Source organism: Mycteria americana, chromosome 7 (genome assembly GCF_035582795.1).
Source record: "Mycteria americana isolate JAX WOST 10 ecotype Jacksonville Zoo and Gardens chromosome 7, USCA_MyAme_1.0, whole genome shotgun sequence".
NCBI lineage: Eukaryota > Metazoa > Chordata > Aves > Ciconiiformes > Ciconiidae > Mycteria > Mycteria americana.
The window spans coordinates 6,514,024-6,534,073 of NC_134371.1; the positions used below are offsets into that span (position 1 = coordinate 6,514,024).

Consider the following 20,050-nt stretch of genomic DNA (forward strand, 5'->3'; position numbering starts at 1 on the left):
TCATTTTGAGACAAGGAACGTAGGGCAGATTCTGCTCTTGCCACCATGGGTGCAAACCCCATGGCCAGCTCTCCTCCCACGCAGACACCGGCCACGGTAACAGCAGAATCTGACCCCTCGATCAGCATTAGCCTTACGGCTTTGCACAGCTACGGCAGCGAGTAGCCTGACTGCAAATGCCAACACAGCCCCCGTCGCATGTTTCTGTAACCCAAAACAGCAGTGAACAGTGGCAGCACCGGCAGAACAACTGGCATCTTGCTCCGTGCACAAGGTTGTCAGGGCTTCCCCAGGGTTCCCCTTCCTCTCCATCCCCACCTTGTGCAAGACAGTTGCTGGGAAGTTTCTCCCTCCCCTGCCTATTGTTTTGAGGTATTTGCCATTTTGATGAATCCCACCTACCTGGAGCACATCAATGAGATCGTTACAGAGACTTGCCCATTTACTGGGATTAGTGGAAAACTCCCTCCGAACAGGCTCACCAAGTTTCTGACCAGTCCTGAGAACATTTATCTTTTGCTCACTCATTACCATCACCTTCAACCACCTCGCTGTCCCCCCAAAGCGCGAAAAGCCCTGTGCCCAAAGCCCACTGAGTCTGTCCTCCAATGGCTGCAGCAGTGGTGGGGAGCAAACAGTAAGGACCCAGCACGAGGCTGCAGTTTGGGTTTCTTATCACGCTCCCTGCTCCCGAAGGGGTTTCCCAGCTGCTTGTCTCACCCGTGGCTTTTAAACCCTTTTGCATCACTGTGTTGTCAAACAGCCTTGCTGGTGTAGCATGCGTTTTGCAGTTGCGATGCTTAACACCAAGCTCATTTCAGAAATGGCTGCCTGTTACAGCAGTGACTTGTTCTCCTGCTCAGCCGCGTCACCCTCCCTGCTACAAGGATGCGCAGAGGGCTGCCCGGGCTGCGGGGATCCGTGCTCTGAACAGCTCCACGCCAGTGAGGGGTTAGGTGGGCTGTGCATTGCTGCCCAGCTCCAAAACTCACGGAGGAAGGCAGAAAATACGTTGCGCCTTCTTTTGCTAACTCCTTCCTTTCTTTCAAAGTTGCGTTCATTTTTTTTTCCCTTCATACATGAATATTTTATATAAATGGAACTGAGAATTAAAATGCTGCTCAAGCCTAGACTGCATTTGATCTAAACGTTCCTCCTTTATGATTGCTGACTCCAACCTCCCCTCCCTCCTTCTCCTCTCCCATCCACCTCCTTTACGTGCCAGCAGGAGAGCGTCTCCCTTGTTTTACTAACTGCCAGAGCCTCCTGCCCCCTCAGCCAGGAGATCTGCTACCCGTCTGTGTTTCCAGCAGCATCACCAGCATGTTCTAGCAACTGGGAAACCGAGAAACACTGGGGGAGATCTTCCACAGCCAACCGAACGTGCCTCCTCTGCCTCACTCCTGCAGTACCATCCATTAGGGTTGCTCCCACCGCAGCCTTACCTCCACGACGCCGGAGCCGGGGACGGAGGCTCGCATCCGTGTGGGATGCCCAGTGCCCCCCACAGCTGGCTTGCTGGGCGAGTGCAGGATGGCTGGCTGGTGGGGAGGGGGGCTTGGCTCTCCCAGAGCAGGACCAGCCCCTGGTAAAAGCCTTCAAATGCTCTACAAACACCGCACGCCTCTGACAGTTACACGGTGGCAAAGGCTGGGAAGAAGAGGGGAAACTTTGGGCCAGGTTCCCAAGTGAAGGAACTTAACGCCGTAAACTGAAGATAACTTCTTGCCTGGAGTTATTGTGGGATTACAGTAGAGTCATTTGTATGAGCATCCTCCCCGCCGTGCCCTGGCATTACTATTCACTGCTGTTTGTAGTTCTGAGAAACATTTGCACTTGTCACATTTGCTCCGAGTGTAAATTGTATTAATGAGAGCGCTAACGAGCACAATTTACTCAGTCATTTTGTGTTCCGGACACACAGCACTGTTAGTTTTTGTGCTTACATGGGCAAAACCTCCTGAAGATGCTCCATGGAAATATTTGTTTTACAACTTACCTCCCTCACCATTAAAGTCCCTTCCCTTGAAATATTGCTAAACGTATCTGCATGGGAAGTCTCTAGCCCGTGGGTTGTCACCATTCCCAGGTTGTACGGCTCATTGCTTCCAGGAATTCCTGTTGGTCTGAGGACAGAACGGAAAAGCATTAATGATGAATATTTCCTTTGCTAAACTAGATGAAAAATCCTCTAATACAGTACTATTTCAGTAAGGGTAAGGCTTTATATCTCACAGGAAGAAAAATTAGAAAATATATCCACTTAAATGTATAGGGAAATTATTTATGTTGTCACAAATACAGCAGCAGGGTCAGGTTGATACACCACAGATAGAGCACGGAGACCAAAGAGAAGGGCCTTTCTCGTCCCAAGGTGCCCTGAGAGGAGCACTGCCAAACAGGTGATGAGGAGTTGCAGTCCCGCTCATCATTTTTTCTACTTAAGAAAATTAAAAAAAAAAAAAAAAAATTCACTCCCTTTATTCCCCATCTCAACCCCTGAAAAGGGGACAGTGCATCAGAGCATCCGATGACAAAAGACAACAAGGGAGGGGATAGGGTTTGGAGGAGGTGCAGGCAGGAGTACAGGTTATGTCCTGTAGCTCTCTGCTGTTTTCCAGGTGAAAATGTAGCCCTAACCCATGATTTTGCCTTGAGTTTATTTCTGTGCTCCTATGTCAAGAAAGAGACTGGAATTTTTTCTCAAATACATTAAATATTAGGACTGCCCGAGAGTGGATGTCGCAGGTGGTGAGGAGCCACCGTTACTTTATTATTACGTTCTTAGCAGACCAGCTGCTTAAATATAATTCCAAGGAATCCAAAAGCAAATGACAAAGTGCCTGTGGATTACCCAGCCCTGCCTGTGCGCCAGAAAAACGTCAATGGTGGTTATGAAGATGTTCCTGATGAGACCTGTTACTTTGCATTTAAAAGCCGCACAGACTGGTTGCTTTCCATCAATATGGAGTAATTCACTCTTTAACACGTCATCCCCATGCACACCAACCTGTCAATGCCCAGAGGCTCACAAGGGAGCCTGGCAATGTGAAAAGCCAGAACAAGCCTGCATTAATCATAGGGGGTTACTGGTCCAACGCGAGATGTGAGCCCCAGGGACCCCGAGGTGGGACTGGCTCGATGACGGGTCCTTGCCTGCATCGTACCAAACGTACGACTGGACAGGCATCACCAAAGCACTCCAAACAACAGCGTGCCATACTTCTGCCGTACCTTTCACATGAGGGCTCGCACCTCCTTCCTACCATTAGTGTTTCAACACCGCCAAAGGATGGGAAAATGACACAATTATTCCAGGTTTAGAAATAAGAAACCAGAGGCAAAGGAGGGTGCGTTAATTTTAAGACCGTACAGCGAGTGAATGAATGGCTGTGGTAGCCCCAAGGTCCCAAATTTCATTGTCACCCTGCAAGAAATCCCTGGACAATAAGCAAGAGCTGGCTTGTACGGCCCAGAGAAGAGGGAGGTGAAGGGAGTCATCATAGTCTTCAGATGTAGAAAAGGTATCTGTAGAGATGGTAGGAGTAAACGGTTCCTCCTGTCCACTGGGACACAAAGCTTGGGCTTGTCCCACAGCAGGAGAGACCTGGACAGAGGTGGAATGAAGAGCAGCCCAGTGCTCAGGGAGGATGCCCAGGGAAGTTTAAAATTGGATTATACAAAGGTCACTCAGAAGGTGCAGGGGAAGAAGAGATGATCTCTCTCGGCCCCATTTTCTAATGGAAAAACACTGAACATAGGAAAAACAAAGCTTTGATAGAAAAACGCCCAACTACATCTGGTCTGAACTTGAGTTAAGGTTCCTTCTGTGAAATAAGGGTGTAAAGCCAAGCATTCGCTTTCTTTTTCCCCAGACACACAGCAGCACAGCCATGCCCGCAGATACCCATGAAGGCTTAGACAGGGACAGAGCTCCTGCCACCTCACTGTGACACCAAGGCTTTGCACCTCAAGGTTCAGTCTCGGGGGCACGTTCATGGACGGGACGTTACGGAGCAAGCAGCATTCGGCTGGCAGTGGGTTTGGGGCATCCATCTCACCGCCATGCCTGTCGTCCGACACATCTGACTGCAAAGCATTCAGTGAGATATGTTACCCACTGAAAAGTGCTGTGTCAAACACAAGGTGTTTGGTGGAAGGATGTCAGCACAGATTAACCACTCCTGATTAAACTCCCCCTTCTGCGAGCAGCCTGAGGCCGCTTCTTGCACGCGTGACTGCCCATCCAACTGCTGCGTATTCATAGCCATCCCTCCATCTCCTGACTTTCTCCAACAAATTCCAAGAGCTCTGATTTTTCTTCTTCTGCTGGAAGGAAGCTCCAACCCAGGAGCTTGGCACCCTGCATAACATGGACCCCCCGCGTCTCCTTCCCACCCGGAGGGCTTCCCTGCCGCTCCACACCCCACCACGATGAAGCCAGGTACACCTGTATCGACTAATAATTCATTTAGCAGGAAGAATGGAAATGAACTGATTAAAATGCAAATAATCCCCTAAAGCCTTCCCACAACTCCTCTGCGAATTCAAAGGGGCAGGAGGCAGACCCCACTGCCAGGCGGAGAGCCCCAGAAACGCCCCCGCAATGCTAGTGCTGCAAAGCACCGGGTAGGGAGCCTGGGTAGGGATGCTCCACGAGCTCACTCTGCATGATGACAGCTGTTTTCTGTGTGTTGAAGCTATGCTGCCCTCCTCCCTCACCTAGAGATATTCAAAAGTACCAGTGTCCCATGATTTATAATGGGGACGCAATAGTATAGTCTGCTGACTTTTTAGTTTCAAGGTTTTAGCCCACCACGTTTTGCTGCCTGCACAGTGACTGAGCCAAGGACAAAAATCAAAGACAAAGATTCGGGATTATTATCCTGGCTCTAACAGTTGGCACTGGGGAGGCCACCAAGTACTGTGCTTCTGCATGGCTTGATTTGGGGCAAGACCAGGCTCAAGAGCAGGCAGAGTAGAGCTTTAACACGCCAACCCTGTGGGCAGGACCCAAGGTGTGGATGAAGTCAGGCCAAAAAACCGCCTTGCTCGTCAGCAGGAACAGGTCCATCAGCTTGGAGTCCAAGTTCACTGAATGTGCAGTGGAAATAATTCAGTTTTTCCCACTAAATATCTCTAGTTTGGACCAGGAAAAAGACCCATCGGAGTAAATTATCCCTTGCAACCATGTCGCCGTTCCCAGTGCCAGCCACCAAACACGGACGCGCTTTGGACACGTCCCGCATCACAGCTACGGCTCCTCCAGACCATGACACACAGCGCTTTCATGGTTTGCCCCCCAAAAGAAAGTGCTTCTTACATAAGCCGTGGGATGTCACTGACAGGCACGGTCCCATCATGCGTCTCGTTTTCCCCGTCCTCCTCCTCCTCCTCGCTGCTTTCCGACTCCTCGCTGGAGGAGGAGTAGTCCGTCACCTTCTTCAGGGGCCGATTGGTTTCTTCGATGCGCAGCTCCCTCAACTCTTTGGCTAAGGCCGTCAGATCCTAAAGGGGATGGGGGCGAGAAAACAAGAAAGCGATGGTGATTATATTTAAAGCGAGGAGACTGTCACATACATCTCTTCAAAAGCCAATGCTAACAGCACGAGCAACAAGAAATAGCTTTACAGAGTCGTTACAAACATGAGACGAACATAAGACAATGTTTGTAGCATGTAGCATTTATTAAACAAAACAAAACTGATTTACGCTCACTGAAAAATCAATAGCCAACTTCTTCTTTTTCTGTTTGGAACGTGTATGTGCATATATATACACACACTTATATGTATATACACGACAAAATTATATTTGTTGGAAAAGGTGAAGTTCAGTCACCATCATAGTAAACTGGAAAACAACGTCATTTCAAAGATTGGCTCGGAGAATTTCTCCTGCAGGGCTTTCTCTTCTTTCAAACTTCTCAAAGAGACCCCGTAATTGTATTTATTCTGTAATAAATGCATCTGGGAAGGAAGCAATGACAGCATCTCCCATGGAGTGGTGCAATCCCCACGTCAAGAGCTGCTTCCGTGGTGAGTCTCCGCCGTCGGGCGGCTGCCGAGGAGGAGCACGAGGAGAAGCGCCCAGCTCAGCCAGACTTTGGAGTCACAGCTCTGAGTCAGCCACACGATCACAAAAAAAAAAAAAAAAAAAAAAAAAAAATCCCTCAGCGGGACCCATTAAGCACTCTATGTGAAATGTGGCAGCCTACAAGCTAAGGGCAAAAAAAAAAAAAAAAAAGCCTTGAAACAAGAAAAAAAGATAGGAGCAGTCCCAAAGCCTAGTAATAATTTTTCAGTTTACCATGACTTTGATGAGGCCTCAGACCCGACAGTCATATAAAATAGACACTGCTATTTCAAAACAAGGAACATGGCAGGCACCGTGTAGAAAAGAGACTTGTTGTTATCTTACATGCTTTTATAGCAATGCAGGGGGAAGCAGTAGGGCAGAAAAGCATGAGAGCTCGAATTAGAATGGGTTAGAGAACTCTGTTGCACAAGACATGCACATGACGAACAAAGCATCGCAATTGTCAGTCTTACCATTTCTCCCTATATTAGTGACCGAGGTAGGCATCAGTGCATTCGGTCAGAGATAAAGGATTAGGGAGAAAGAAACTTAAATTCCACAATTGTCTTACGGCCATACTCTCATTTACTGCATTTCCAGTTTACCGTTCCAGCAGGGCGACTATGGCAATATTAATTACGGTTGCAAAGGGAGCTCTTAAAATCTATCCCGTCGACACGTGAAGAGAACGATGGAAAACTTCTATGGCTGAGATGCAAACCCAGTTTATATTTTTAATCGTGAAGCAGGAATATTTTGCAAGCAATTTGTAATTCGGTTATTGGGACCCACACCTCCCGGCGGGCTCCCATGGGTGGACAGCCGCACATTCTGCTCCCAGGTCTGCCCTGCCCGGCCTCTGACGTAGAGCAGAGGCTCCCATGGACACCAGAGGGCTTTGCATCAGACTGTAAATATCAGCTTTCCAAAAAAAAAGCTAGTTTTTTAACAAAAGAATCAATCCCTGCTTCCCAGCAGGTACCTCTGATGGGTACTACATATCCCTCCCCAAATCCAAAGGCTCTCCGTACCTTTAAAGAAAGGTTCTTTATCATGGTTAAAGAGAGAATGTGGTATTACAAGAGTTTATTTTCAACGACAACATATTTGGGATTGAAATGCAGTCAAATCTGCAGTCATGACAACAAATTATTTTAATTAGTGCTGCAGCAGCTTCTATGATATGATTGTTTCTTTTCCTAAGTAAGACTCAATGAAAATTTGAACAGCTTAACAATGCTTTCCATTTAGAGTATAAAATATACTCTTTATTGAGCACTTGCCTTTGAGTTGGATTAGAGCTTTCTCAACTTTAAAAAGGGCTTTAGGACTGCGTAAGAGCCTCTTAAAATTGCAGCTGAAATTCCTGCAGTGCAGGACTAGCACTAAACCCTTCTCTATCATAGCGAGGGACCGTGAAAATTACTTCTTTTTTGCACCTTCCATTTCTAACGTGCTTCAAGGCACCCTATCAGCCTTCTTTGGTCATCACTAGAAGATAGTCAAGTATTTTAAAAATCAGCTTAATTAGTTTTTAGTAACTAATTTGGAAGTTATAACAGTCATAATGATCCCAGACAATATCATCAGATAACTCGTATTTCCTAGTTAAAGCTTTGCCTCGGGATGGTTAATTCTTTGATGTTATCATTTTGTCTAAGTAACGAGCACTTTGTAGGATTAAACGGCCTCACTGAGTTGCTCTTGGACCAAAAACAATCTGACAACTAGAAAGAAAGTGCTCTGTAGTTCCACGTGTGTTTGAAATGTTATTACCGAGGGTGACATAATACATAAGTTAGCAGTATCGCTGCTTTTTAATTACTTTTAATTACAAAGACTTCTTGATATTTAATATTTGCTGGAATCAAGTCGCATTGGTTTCCAAAATCACATAGCTCATTGAACTTGAATTCAGCACACACACGCTGCCTCTATTTAGACACTGATTTATGTGCTTTATTCTTAACAAAAGCACCTCATTAAACAAAACGCATTGCTCATGTTTTATCTGAGAGTACAAGTTAACTACCCAGCACATCTTCCTTCTTTCGTATCTTCTATTTTTAGAGGAAAGAGGCTGCAGGAGAGGCTGCCGATACTGGTGCTTTCCCTTACAGCCCCGCAGTTACCAGTATGAACAGTGTGTGCATAGCAATGCATGTGTGAGGCAAGTTAAATGCTAAATCAGGAATGTTTGGTCTCTTCCCATGAACATTTAAACATTCACCACCACCAGAAGCACACACTTTAAAAATATTATCCTATGATGAAAAAGGGGTAATTCAGGACTTATATTTTTAAGAGGATGGATGCAGACTAGCATTGCCCATCAACATCCAAGACGGCTCCGTTGACTCTGGCTTTACAGCTGATGGTCTGGTCCGTGAGAATGAATTACCCATTGTATTCCACTACTCTGTTTTCCTTTATTTGCCAAGCACCTTCGTTCAAATTAGGCTTAAAACGCATTTCAAATAGCGCTCGATGGCCCCACTGAAATCAGTGGGTGGCTGGGGGCTGCAGCTGAGAGCAGAATGTGGTGAGCGGTGCAGGCTGCCTGGACCACCTCCACCGGCACGAGAAACCTCCGCTCTCGCTCCTTCTCTTTCAAGTACGCCGAACAACGGCAGCACCCTTTGCTCCGCGCGTGAAAGTTGGGGTGCTTCTTGCCACAGCCTCCATGCAAGTGGTCTGGCCAGCGGGTTTCAGGCAGCCCACGGCTGAGCAGAACACACCGGCAGCGCCGCTCCCCTCCCCGCGGGCAGGCTCCCTACGCCGAAACGCAATCGTTCGGTCTCCCATCTGACCCAAGATTGTATCGCCACCTTTTTCAATGTCAGCACCAAGAAAACGCGGTTCGGTATTAAGCACTAACTAGTCAACCTTGCATAGGCATGACCCACTGAGAAAAGATATCACTAACCTCATCTATAGCTTTCTTATAGCTCTGTGGGTAAAGGAAGAATAATCAGCATCAGAGGAAACAGATCGGGACAGGAAAAAGCCAGAGGAAGGGCAAGCAGGTTAGAAATAAAATTAGAATTGTTAGCTCAACGCTGTGGAGTGTAGAGAAAAAAACCAACATCAACAAAACATTAATACACATTAAAAAAAGAGAAGCAATGGAAATTCATTTTGTCATTAGGCTGACTCTGCAGTTTTAAAATACAAATGTCAACAGCATTAAACCAGGAGGAAACACTTCGGATGAGATTTTGCTCAGAATAATAAAACGGGAGTGTACAGAAACCACTACCGGGTTTGGTTTTAAGCTGTGAAGGCTGTCGGGGGCCAGTCGCCCAGCCTTCCCGAGCAGAGCATCCCTCCGCCGGGCTGCTGCGGGGGGACATGCAGCACGGAACACAACAATGTGCCATTGGCAACCACCGCGCCCAAGCTAGCAAAGCCCTTAAGCATCTGCTTCACGTGAAAACACAGGCTTAAGTGCTTTCCCCTAGACTTGGGCTCCTGATAAAAACTCATGCACTCTCTTAAGCATTCAAATCTCCCACAGGTTCTTGCCATACCGCCGCTTTCCAGTCTCTCTGCTGGAGGAGCAATGGTACTAGCCACTTTTTTGGGGTCCCCGCGGTTGTGCTACTGCACCGAAGGGAAACGTGGCCAAGTCGGCTGACAACGTTCCCACGGGAAATAATTTAAGACTCACAGCGGGTCGGCTCGGTCGCGTCACGTCCCTGTTGTCTTCCTGCTTTACCTTGGCGGGCTCGTGGGAGAGCACAGGGGACCCTTCGGGCTTGGCGTTCCCTGGGTGAAAGGCAAGCAGAGAGAGTGGGAATTAAAACATTGCTGAAGGCCGTGGCTGCATCCCATCGCCTGGACGGGTGGGCGTGGGGGACTTCATCGTCCTCCCCCTTGCGCCAGGGCACTGGCAGCCCCTTCTCCAGCTATTTGCCCGTGAAGTGTAGGAAGACGGTGGTGAAAGCAGACAAGGACGTCCCAGACTCAGGACTGGGTGCCCTGTAAATAGGTAATTTTTGTCCAACTAATAAATTCCACTACATTTTTCTTTTGTTGTCTCGAAAAAACCTCCTGCTCCTCTCTACTTGACTATATGGAGTGTCCCTCCATAGAGCGACAGAAACCATAATCCAGCGCAGCCTCCTCTGACAGCCTTCTCGCAGTGTGACTGCCCTTTTTTCTACTAAAGAAACAAATTCACTCCGCAAAAGAGCAGGGCATGTGATAAATTAAAAGCTCTGCAGCATCTGACATTGCTAGGACATTATTTGTCACAGGATTCCTCATTAGTAAAAAACAAAACCAAACCAAAAAGGACAATTGGCGATAAACTGCTTTTATTGACTACCTAGAGAAGTGATGATTTCAACAACAGACACGTCATCTTACAGCCAAGTCATAAAAAATTCAAAGGATGGAGGCAGCATTTGTTTTAATGCACTTCAGCCTTGGGGATTTATACTGCGGGGCTGTGCCAGAAATGCAGATGTATGGGCTGTATGTGCTTTAGCAACTCCTACTGCGATTAAACAGGGGAATGGAATATCTTTAAGAGTGGCTCTAAGATGAGAGGAAACAATCCGGCTAGGAACATAAACCCAGTGTAAGCACAGCTGCCTGGTGCAAGCATTTTAGAGAAAGCTTCTTATGGGCTAATTCACTCCTCTGCTCCCATCGCAGGCTTTGCACGAAGATGAAGCTCAAAAAAAAAGAAAAAAGAGATACCCACGCAAAGTGAAACACCATCCCAAAGAAACCATCACAAGAAGTGAGCTTGGGCCAATGAAGATAGGAAGCATGCTGGTATTCTTTTTTTTTTTTTACCCTACAGCATAACCCCCATCTCCTTTTGTATAAGTTACTTGGCACTGCGATGCTTCAGTAGAGTGCAGGAGCAGCACATGCTGCCGTGGGCATCCTACATCAGCATCCAGGCAGAAGGGAGTGTTGGCATCTCTGTTTGCAAGGAGGCCAGCTGGTCCCAGAAGTACATCAGAAATGACGAATCCTTTGATTTTTTTAATTTTTTAAAAAACATACATGAGACCACAGACCTTTTGCCCTTCCTGCTTATCAAACAAGCCTCAGAAAGCACGCCCGGTGCTACGGGATGTTTTCAAGAACCTCACCTCTGACTCTGTTGCGCTCACTGGAGCCAGCCTGGGAGCCGGGCTGGGACCCGCCCTGGGAGCTGGGCTGGGAGCTGGGAGTGCTGGAGCTGGAGGAGCTGCCGCTGCTGGTCCTCTGCAGCGGGCTCTCCACGATGGGCTCCGTCCTCCTCAGGTCCGGGTTGCTGTGGGAGCACAAAACAGAGGGGCACTGTCAGATGGTGCTGCATGGACCTCAGATCCTTCCCACGCTGACAGGGACAGTTGGAAGGTGAGGAGATACCTCCTCTGCTGGAGAAGACCAGGCTGAGGTCTTCTCTTCTGAAGCTACTGAGCCTGCAAGCCCCACTGAAACCCATGGGAGCTGAATTAGGCACTCAACATCTTTATGGAGGCGGACGACAACCATGATGAAAAATTGGCTGGAGCAGCTTTCTACTCTTATTTTGCCAAATTCAGCAAAAATTAAAAAAATTCTTTGCTCACAACTCCCCTTCAGCCTGTAGCTGTGCAATGCTGGAGTTATCTGAATTAACCACCAATATTCATCATAAAAGCAGGAATTTGCAAATCGCTGCTAGACAGAGAAAGAAATATTTCAGCAAAGACAGGATCTCAAGTTTGCAACAAGGCTGCAGATCACTTTTGCCACTTCCCAATTTTCATGGCTTCACTTTAAACTTGCATAAGACATCCACTTTTCTTCCTTGATTTCTTTCACCCTTGTGAACATACATAAATCTAGAATAAAAAGCGTCCTTGATACACAAAGAGTGACTCAGAGTATCAGATGCCTTTAGGAAATTAATTCTTATTTGGCACTGAAACGACATCAGAAGACATGTTCAACGCAGAGTTACGCAATTTGGTTTTATACAATATTCCTGTTAAGTGATCTTATTATTCAAAGTCCCATTAAAAATGTACAGAAAGCTTTCTCCATTGAATCCAATTAGGACCCCGCGTACATAAAAATGATGCGGCAATACTGCCACATGACATAACGCAATTGCAATTGGCGGGTGTGCACACGAAGTGCGAGGTGTGTGGAGGGTGCACGCCACGTCCCTCGGAGAACAACCACAACGGTGCCAATTGCGCAAAGGCCCTTTGCCAAAACGAGGGCGTTGGCAGAATCGTCTGGACACTACTCAGCATGGATGTTATATAAAATCACTGCTTAGTGTTATCTTGCACTGACACAGGTGGGTATTAAAATGATGAGAGCAAGACGGTAACTTTCTGTGTCCAAGGAAATATCCCCTCATTTGTTACAATAGGGTAACAAATAAAAGAAAGCCTATTTTAATAATATTTACATTTATGCATGCGAGGAATCAAGAACCAATAGGACAGGCGGTTAAAAAGTGAAACTGGAGAAAAGCTACATTACTGTGAGAGAAATGAAATGGGAAACTATTTCACTGAATACTTAGTTTAATGGACATGGTAGCATCCTAATCACTTCCAATTTTCATCAAACTGAAGGCCTCCAGCTCATGCTGTACATGTCCTTAGCTAAATTAATTCATGGAATGTATCTGAATAAAATAATACTAATGTATTTACCTGTACCAACCAGGACTGGGACCGGGAGGCTGAAGGAAGCGCTGGGCAACCTTCAGTGAATCCCACAGACTCCTATTATCCTTTTTACTTTCAATACTATCACTTACTAGGACCATGCAGCCCAATACTCCTCTGCATTTTAAATCATCCTTCAAGCAACAGCTAATTAAAAGAACAATATTTTCAGGAATTCAAAATGCTTCAGCCTTGAGCAATAAAGAGGAACCAACCACGATATGCGTGGTTTTTGTCTAATGTAAAAACCACCACCAAAAGAGATTCCTCCTCCTTCCGCTACCCCTGCCAGCCACTCCAAGCTGCTGCCCGCTGTACCCGAGTTTGCTGATGCATGGCTGGGGCACTGAGCTGGAAAGAAAGGCGTATGCTGAAAACTGGTGACAGCACATGGCCACGAACATCCCAGTGTTCGCTCTTGACCTCACCCTAACAGGACAAGGCAGGAAGAAGAAACCAAGGAGCTCCATCACGCAAGGCTATGTGGAACACATATTTACCCTGAGGACTCGCTTGTCTGAGGTCTAGATCTGCCCACGATGCTCTGCAAACCAGAGGCAAGCTCTCGCATGACTAAGCCACATTTTTTCCATCCGGCTCTGTGCAGAGCTTCTCAACTTCCCTGCTTGTTTTAAACATGCCCAGGGATAGCTCTGGCACGGCAGACGTCAGATGCGGTGCAGCATCCTTCCTCGGGGTGCTACGAGCACACCGTGCACACCACAGTGCTGGAGACCTCGATCTGGCTAAGCTGAAGGCCCTAGTCTTAGGAAGCTGAAAGGAATCCTTGATCTACATCTCCTTGATCTACATCTAGGGAAGATCTCACCAAGCTGTATCAGTGTCTGTCCCCCGGCACATTCCTTGGTCATTATCTGTGAAAAGCTGCTCTAACAGTAGGAAACGTATGGTATGTACCACTGAGATCTCCCCACTGGCCTATATGGATCCCCTTACATGCAAGAGGTGACACTGGGAGAACCAGAACCTAATTCCAATAAAGGGAGCGCCCAAATTCCCATTTGACCCCACAGCAGCAGATGCAGCATCCACCTCCAAACCCTGCCATGCCCAGGAACGTATTATTCAGCCCTGGGAGCAAAACCTCCCAGGGATCCAAGCACTCGTGGCCTTTGCTGTTGTTACAAAATACTAACGAATGCAAAACTAGTTCATCCCAGCAACAAGAGAAGCACTGCAAATCTCGCGTTGTTACCAGCGAGCAAAAGCAGGGCTGAACCCCAGCCCGTGTTCAGGCTCCCCGGCTGGGCGATGCCAGGAGCAGCGCAGGCAGTAGCACGCTGGGATCACTCCTGCCCGTCCCCCTCGGTGTCCGTACCTTGCCCGAATGGGCTGGGAGCCCAGCCGGGGCCCCAGGGCGCTGCCGTTCCCTGGGGAGTTCTTCCTCGCCAGAGCAGGGGATATGGAAGTGGTTCGTTGAGGCACCTGGAAAGGAATGGAGATACCCTCTGTCACCGAGCCGGCCCCACCACGTCAGGCGGCCGTTGACACATCTCAGAGATCACCCTTCAGCGCTGCCGTAAGGCTTGATTTACAACTGGCTTCCCGTTGAGAGATACGCAATATTTATAGCAATTATAAAACACACAGCTCTCGGCTTTTAGAAGGAATCACCGGAGCGTGAGACAGAAACGAGCTGCAAAGGTGCGGTCAGGGATGCTCCCGGCAGAGGAGCCCCGAGCAGCACACAGAGCAGCCCAGCTACCGTCAAACAGGGCATTTGCTTTTTCAAAAGCTGAATGTACGCACACACATATATACAATCTAAATCCAATAAACCCCAGAAAAGTAATTTATAAGGTAAGATTCAGACTGAAGTGCATTTCAGCAGCCACGGTGGAGCTTTTAGCATCCCTAGTTCAGATACAACATGCACCAGCAGAGAGAACGTGTTGACTGGTGGACAAACAAGAGGATTGACAGCGGAAAGATCCAGACTGAACCACCTAACACTCGCAATCAAACCCCATGACCTTTGTTGAGCTTCAGATGCCGCTGCCAAAACCCCGCTGCCAGCAGGACGGCTCACCACCAACACTGCCAACAGAAACCCAAAGCCAACCGCAGCCTACGGGTGCTACGGCAGGCAACCCCGGAGCCCTGCCTCGTCCCGTGGGAGCACGGGCATCGCCGCGTGGCCGCGGGCACGGTGGTCTCATCCCCTGGCAGCGCAGGCTGACATGGAAAGGCACGACGATACTCACCGTGCAATACCTTGCACCAGATAACAGAGAGGCCAAGGGCTTGGCGGGATTAGCAAAAAAAGGATTAGGCTTTTTTTTTTTTTTTTTTTTTTTGAGAATAAACACACAGTTATGTTAGGCAAGATAAAAAGATTTAGACAGCGAGCTTTATATTCTGCGGCATTGCTAGCTACAGCTTTTGTCTCATTAAAAAGCAATCTCCCCTCCGGGTAGGGTACTCTGCAGTCGGGACTTGGGGATTTTTTTTACCTTCCTCTGAAGCATCCAGCCGTAAGCACTGGCAGAAACAAGACCCCAGACCACAGAGACAGCTGGCCCTGCCTCACGGGGCAGTCCTTTCATTCCCGCTTACAAACACATCAAACCCACTTCGGGCAGTAAAATGTGAAGTCAGACTCCCCGTGGGTATTACTGCCGACAGGATGGCCTTAAATGTGATCTGCTGGAGACCCCTTCCACAGCTCACGTTCCCTCAGTCGAGGGGTAAAATATTCCACAGGGCTGGAAAACAGCTTTTTTCCAAGGAGCAGGTGCTGTGGACTCACCGCGTAGCACATTACTGCAGTTAAGAGATGCCCTTCTCAAAGGACTCAAGGCAAAAGCCAGCCTTCAATTGCAAGGGGTTTCTCAAAATTGGGTTAAAATCAGGCAGCCACCCTTCTGCACTACTGAGGAGCGAAGCACACGAACAACTCCAGGAGCTGTTGGCTTGCTTTTCCTCCTAATTAAGCACCAATGTCTCTTATCACTTGGTGGTAGCAGAAATAGGAGTATCATTAACATATGTGACATGCCACCGTAGATCCCTTGCACAGGGAGGCTTACCTCGTAGCTGATATTTTGCTCTTAAAAAGGCAAGTCACTTACTTTGTTAATACATAGAAATACTGCCTCTCAATCAGGGACAAACACTGCCTCGCTGTCACTAATCAATTTGTAATCATTTTTTCTCTGTAAAAATCCTCCCAGGCTGAGCGCTGATTCACTGTAAGAGGAACTTTAATGGCCATGTGCTAATTTTTCCAAAATGAAGGTGTATAAACAATGCGATCGAAATACTGGTCCAGAAGAGTCTTAATTAAAGAGGTACTGCCAGACGCTGCCAAAATGTCAATGAAGGTATAAAGCTGCTGGAGCCTTTACAAGTCTTCCATCAAATATTGATTGCAACTGGAGGCACGGCACCGGACAAAAAAGGACCCGTCTTATTGAGTATGACAAATTTTATGTTCCTATAATTCTATTTAAACAGAAGGTTGTTTTTTATCCTAGGGAGACGAGATATTAATTTATTTTGGCCTCTGTCCAGGCTCGAGAACTTTCTTTGCTGGAGCGCAGCACTATTTTGCAGCGCTGCGTGTGCACCCAAGAGCAGCTCCCGGCATCTTGTGCAAAACCTGCCTCGGGAATTGCAGCCCCCGGGCAGGTCGGTACCCGCCGCAGAGCCACGGGGATGGGCTCAGTCCTGCCCACTCTGCTTTGCTGGAGGTGCTGAGCACAGCACCGTCCCGTGGGGACTTAGCTCCGGGATTGCGTCTTTGACGTGCTGAAAGCGAGGAGCGATAGTGTTACCTTTGGTGGAATGTCTTCCTCCTGCCGTAACCAAGAACTTCGGTCAAACTTTTCAATGCGAGGGGGCAGAGGAGGGTTTTCTGAGGTGGGGTCCGAGTTCTGCCTTGGCATCTCAGTGCGGTGAGAGGTCACCGTCAGAGCCTCCTGAAACCCAGCCAGTCCCTTTGCAGGCTGTTCATGCAGTGACTGAGAGCCAGACAAGGAGCTTCCTTGGGATTTCACAGTGACCAGATGTGGAATCTAAGCACCAAGTCAAAACAGAACTATCAGTACAAAATGGAAAAAAAAAAAAGGAATTAAAAAAAAAATTATTTAAAAATTTGATTTAAAAAAAAAATTTGATTAGCACTTTGGATGCACTAAAAAGCCCCCTCGATTTGAGATCAGCACTGCCTTGGTTTCAGGAACTTCTGACTTATATTGCTTCAACGCAAGAGCTATTAAAAATCACGCTTGCACGGCTCAGCCTTTCAAAATCAGGCAATATCACGCTTCAGTCCTGACCGCTCCTGCGTGCACACGGTGACGCGGCTCGTACCGACAGCCCCGCGCCGTTCTGTGGGTACCACCCCAGGAGCAGGGGCCGGCTGCTCCCTCCTGCCAGCTCCCGCACACACCGTGCCCGCCCCAGGCTCTGCCTGCCGCTGGCCGAATTTCCAGCTCCTACGCCTGCACCTCTAAGGTTGTGCTCATGAGGTTTGGCATGGATTTTCCTTGTTAAAAATGAAAAAAAGAAGGAAACGATAATAAATAATAATTAATAAAAAAAATTGTCAGGAATTCTGAGGCATAGATGGCTTAAAAAAAAAGTCTTGAGGCATGAGTTTCTATAGGTCTAAGGTAGCTCCTAGCCCATGGATCAGCCCTATAGATCTAAGGGTCACGAGTGAAAGGAGTGCTGACATCTGTTTTGGGAAATCTGAGAAATTCATAAAGTTAGAGTTTGTGAAATCAGAGCTTCTTCCCAGGACCATGTGAAGCTGCACTTCTTTGATACAGCGGGGTTAGAACTTTTATTTGACATTCCTACATACATGTCTACATACAGATGTACATGTATTGTGTATATGTATATGCATGCATACATTCACATGGGTCTCTGGGTTTCAAACAACCTTTTCATTAGTTTCTTATTGCCAAACAAAAGTCTTTGTAGCTGTTGACAATATAGGTTGTCAAAAAGGTCACTGAAAAGTATTTGGTCAATCAGAGAGATTACAGTGAAGTGGGGTTTTACCCACTTCCCAACATATATAGACCATGTACACTGGGGAAAAAAGAGCTGTATGTTTAAGGGCCTTCCTGCACGTATTTTGTTTAAAGCTGGCATTGTATTGCTGACCTACAGCATACCACACGTGGATGGCACTTAGTTGGCACATTTTCCCACAGAAAGCCCATGTGGACATGGAGCAAAGGCTTTGTACTTCCCTCTGAAATCCCCGCAGGAGTCTGCGGAAGCACTTCCAGGGGCTGGACCAGAGCCAGCACCGATACTCGGTGCAGAGCTTTCGGTGGCAGAGTACTTACAGACCTCGTGGCTGGGAGGAATTTTAAGATGGTCATGGTGATCTATGCCCTCTCCAGATGTGTTTGTGACTGATGTCAACTCAATGGAAAACCAAAACAAAACCTTGAAAGCGGCAAAGAAAGCAAAAGCTCTTTCTGATGATCCTCAGCATCAAAGCGTCCTGGGTCTTTTGTACCAGGCGCTGTGGTTTTTTTTAGTCCTTTATATAAACCAGATCCAAAGAGGAACAGAGCAACTGCTGCACTGGACCAGACCAGCGGTTCCTCTCGGTCCTCCAGCTTGTTTCTGGCAGTAACCAGTACGTGATGCTTCAAAGGAAGGTATAAACCAGCGTGATGTTTCTAACACATGGAGGTGACAAGAGGAATCCACTCATGAATGTAGATGCTGCTCACAAATATGCTTAAGGCTGAGAAACCAGGGAGCAAGACGCTATTTCCCTCTAATCCGCTCTTTTTCTTGTTACCTTACCAGCACCCCCAGCATCCTGGCTCCGGTAGGTGAGCCGGCCGGGGGAAGCACCGTTACCTGCGGGTCCACGGGTCGGAGCAGGGGTGGGGTCCGGGCCGGCTGCACACCACTAATGCTGAAAGACTCCGAGCGAGGAGGCAGGTTGGGGTCAGAAATTCTGTTGGCCACCTTATGGGGCATGGCCGGCGAGCTCTGGCGGTTGAGCCGGGAGCGCTCCTCCACCTGTGGCGAGATGGGGAGAGCGGGTGAGTGCCCCATAAAAAGCCATTTCCAACTGAAAACCAAGGTATGCAAATATATGTAGGAAGCTCTCTTCTCTTTAAGTATATCATACATATTGTATGATCGTGGAATCCAAGTTACCCAGCGGATTTTGCAATAAATGCATTTTAAAGACACCAAAAGGACTATTTGTATTTATGTGCATAATTCATTTCTGAATATGAAATGGAAAAATAAAGAAAAGGCAACATGCCTCAGAGAGGTGTTTTTAGAAGATGGCTCCTGAGAAGCTCTTGCTTCTTCTCAAATGTATCTTTAAGCAAGGGGACCCTTTTCCTTCACTACTATAAACACCACGAGGAGTGCTTTTGTTTGATCTGAATAAAAGAATAAACATGGCAGCCAGAAAATGGCTGGCTTTGACCTAGATTTAGTGAGTTTGGCACCTTGTCATGTATGGAAGGGGAAAAACCTCTGTTACTGGTAGAGAAATAAACCCAAAGCCCAGTGCTTTCAGTTACTCTTGATGGAAATACAGTGGTTTCAGCTAACCCAGACATACGTGCAATCTGGGTGCTCCTGCAGTTAGACTGTATGCACTGATATTCATGCAGCATATGCTATGCAGAATTTTTGATATCTTGAGATCTGACGTATATTTTCATTTACGTATCACTAATGTGTTAAATACACTTAGCATGTCTTGATTCTACCATATACAATGTCATGTTAAAAGGCAATCTTGAAAACAGGTTTGCTTGGAAAGAACCACAGCTCTTCTTTAAGTAAATACTCCTGAAACAAAAGAGCCATTACATTAATAAAAATGAACCTTTTCCTCTTTCAGATACTGAGCAGGAGTCCAAGTAAAATTTAAGTAAGAGATTTGTGTTACGGACTCTTTCCTTTCTAGCTCATGAGGGACCACCCGGGCCACTGCTGTGTCCCAAGAGGTTGTCACAACTTCCCCTGGCGCTGCCCACTGGCTAGCAGAGGCCGTGCAGAGCTCAGTTCAGCGATGCCCACAGGAGCGGACGCAAGGATGGGAAGGAGAACTCCCTCTGAAGAAGGGAGCAGCAGCACGAGCGCTGGTTCGCAGGCTCGGTCCAGTACATCTCCTTATCAGCCCAGCCGCGGCACAAACGACAGCAGGCAGAGACGGTGCCGCTGCCGAGTCCTCCGGCTGTTTGTAGGCGCTCTCCGGCACGCTGCCAAGCCGTAATGCGTGGCTGATTCCGGAGGACTTCAAAGCTTGCGTGGAGGAGAAGGCAGGAGAG

The 20,050-nt window shown here is 47.5% G+C and overlaps 1 protein-coding gene across 5 annotated transcripts in view; it reads right to left on the reverse strand.

Annotated features, from left to right (window-relative positions):
- Positions 1-20,050, reverse strand: part of TNIK (TRAF2 and NCK interacting kinase) — a 167,102-nt gene that overhangs the window by 14,559 nt on the left and 132,493 nt on the right. For 4 of the 5 annotated variants that reach the window (XR_012776405.1, XM_075506873.1, XM_075506874.1 and 1 more), the window contains 7 exons: positions 18,609-18,773; positions 16,550-16,789; positions 14,092-14,198; positions 11,190-11,353; positions 9,749-9,846; positions 5,324-5,508; positions 2,000-2,126 (listed from right to left, as the gene is read on the reverse strand). Coding sequence is in view for 4 of the 5 variants with exons in the window: in XM_075506873.1 (XP_075362988.1) it covers positions 2,000-2,126; positions 5,324-5,508; positions 9,749-9,846; positions 11,190-11,353; positions 14,092-14,198; positions 16,550-16,789; positions 18,609-18,773 (1,086 nt within the window). In the remaining variant the exon portion in view is untranslated. The remainder of the gene's footprint in view (positions 1-1,999; positions 2,127-5,323; positions 5,509-9,748; positions 9,847-11,189; positions 11,354-14,091; positions 14,199-16,549; positions 16,790-18,608; positions 18,774-20,050) is intronic. The other variant, XM_075506875.1, reaches the window with a different exon arrangement.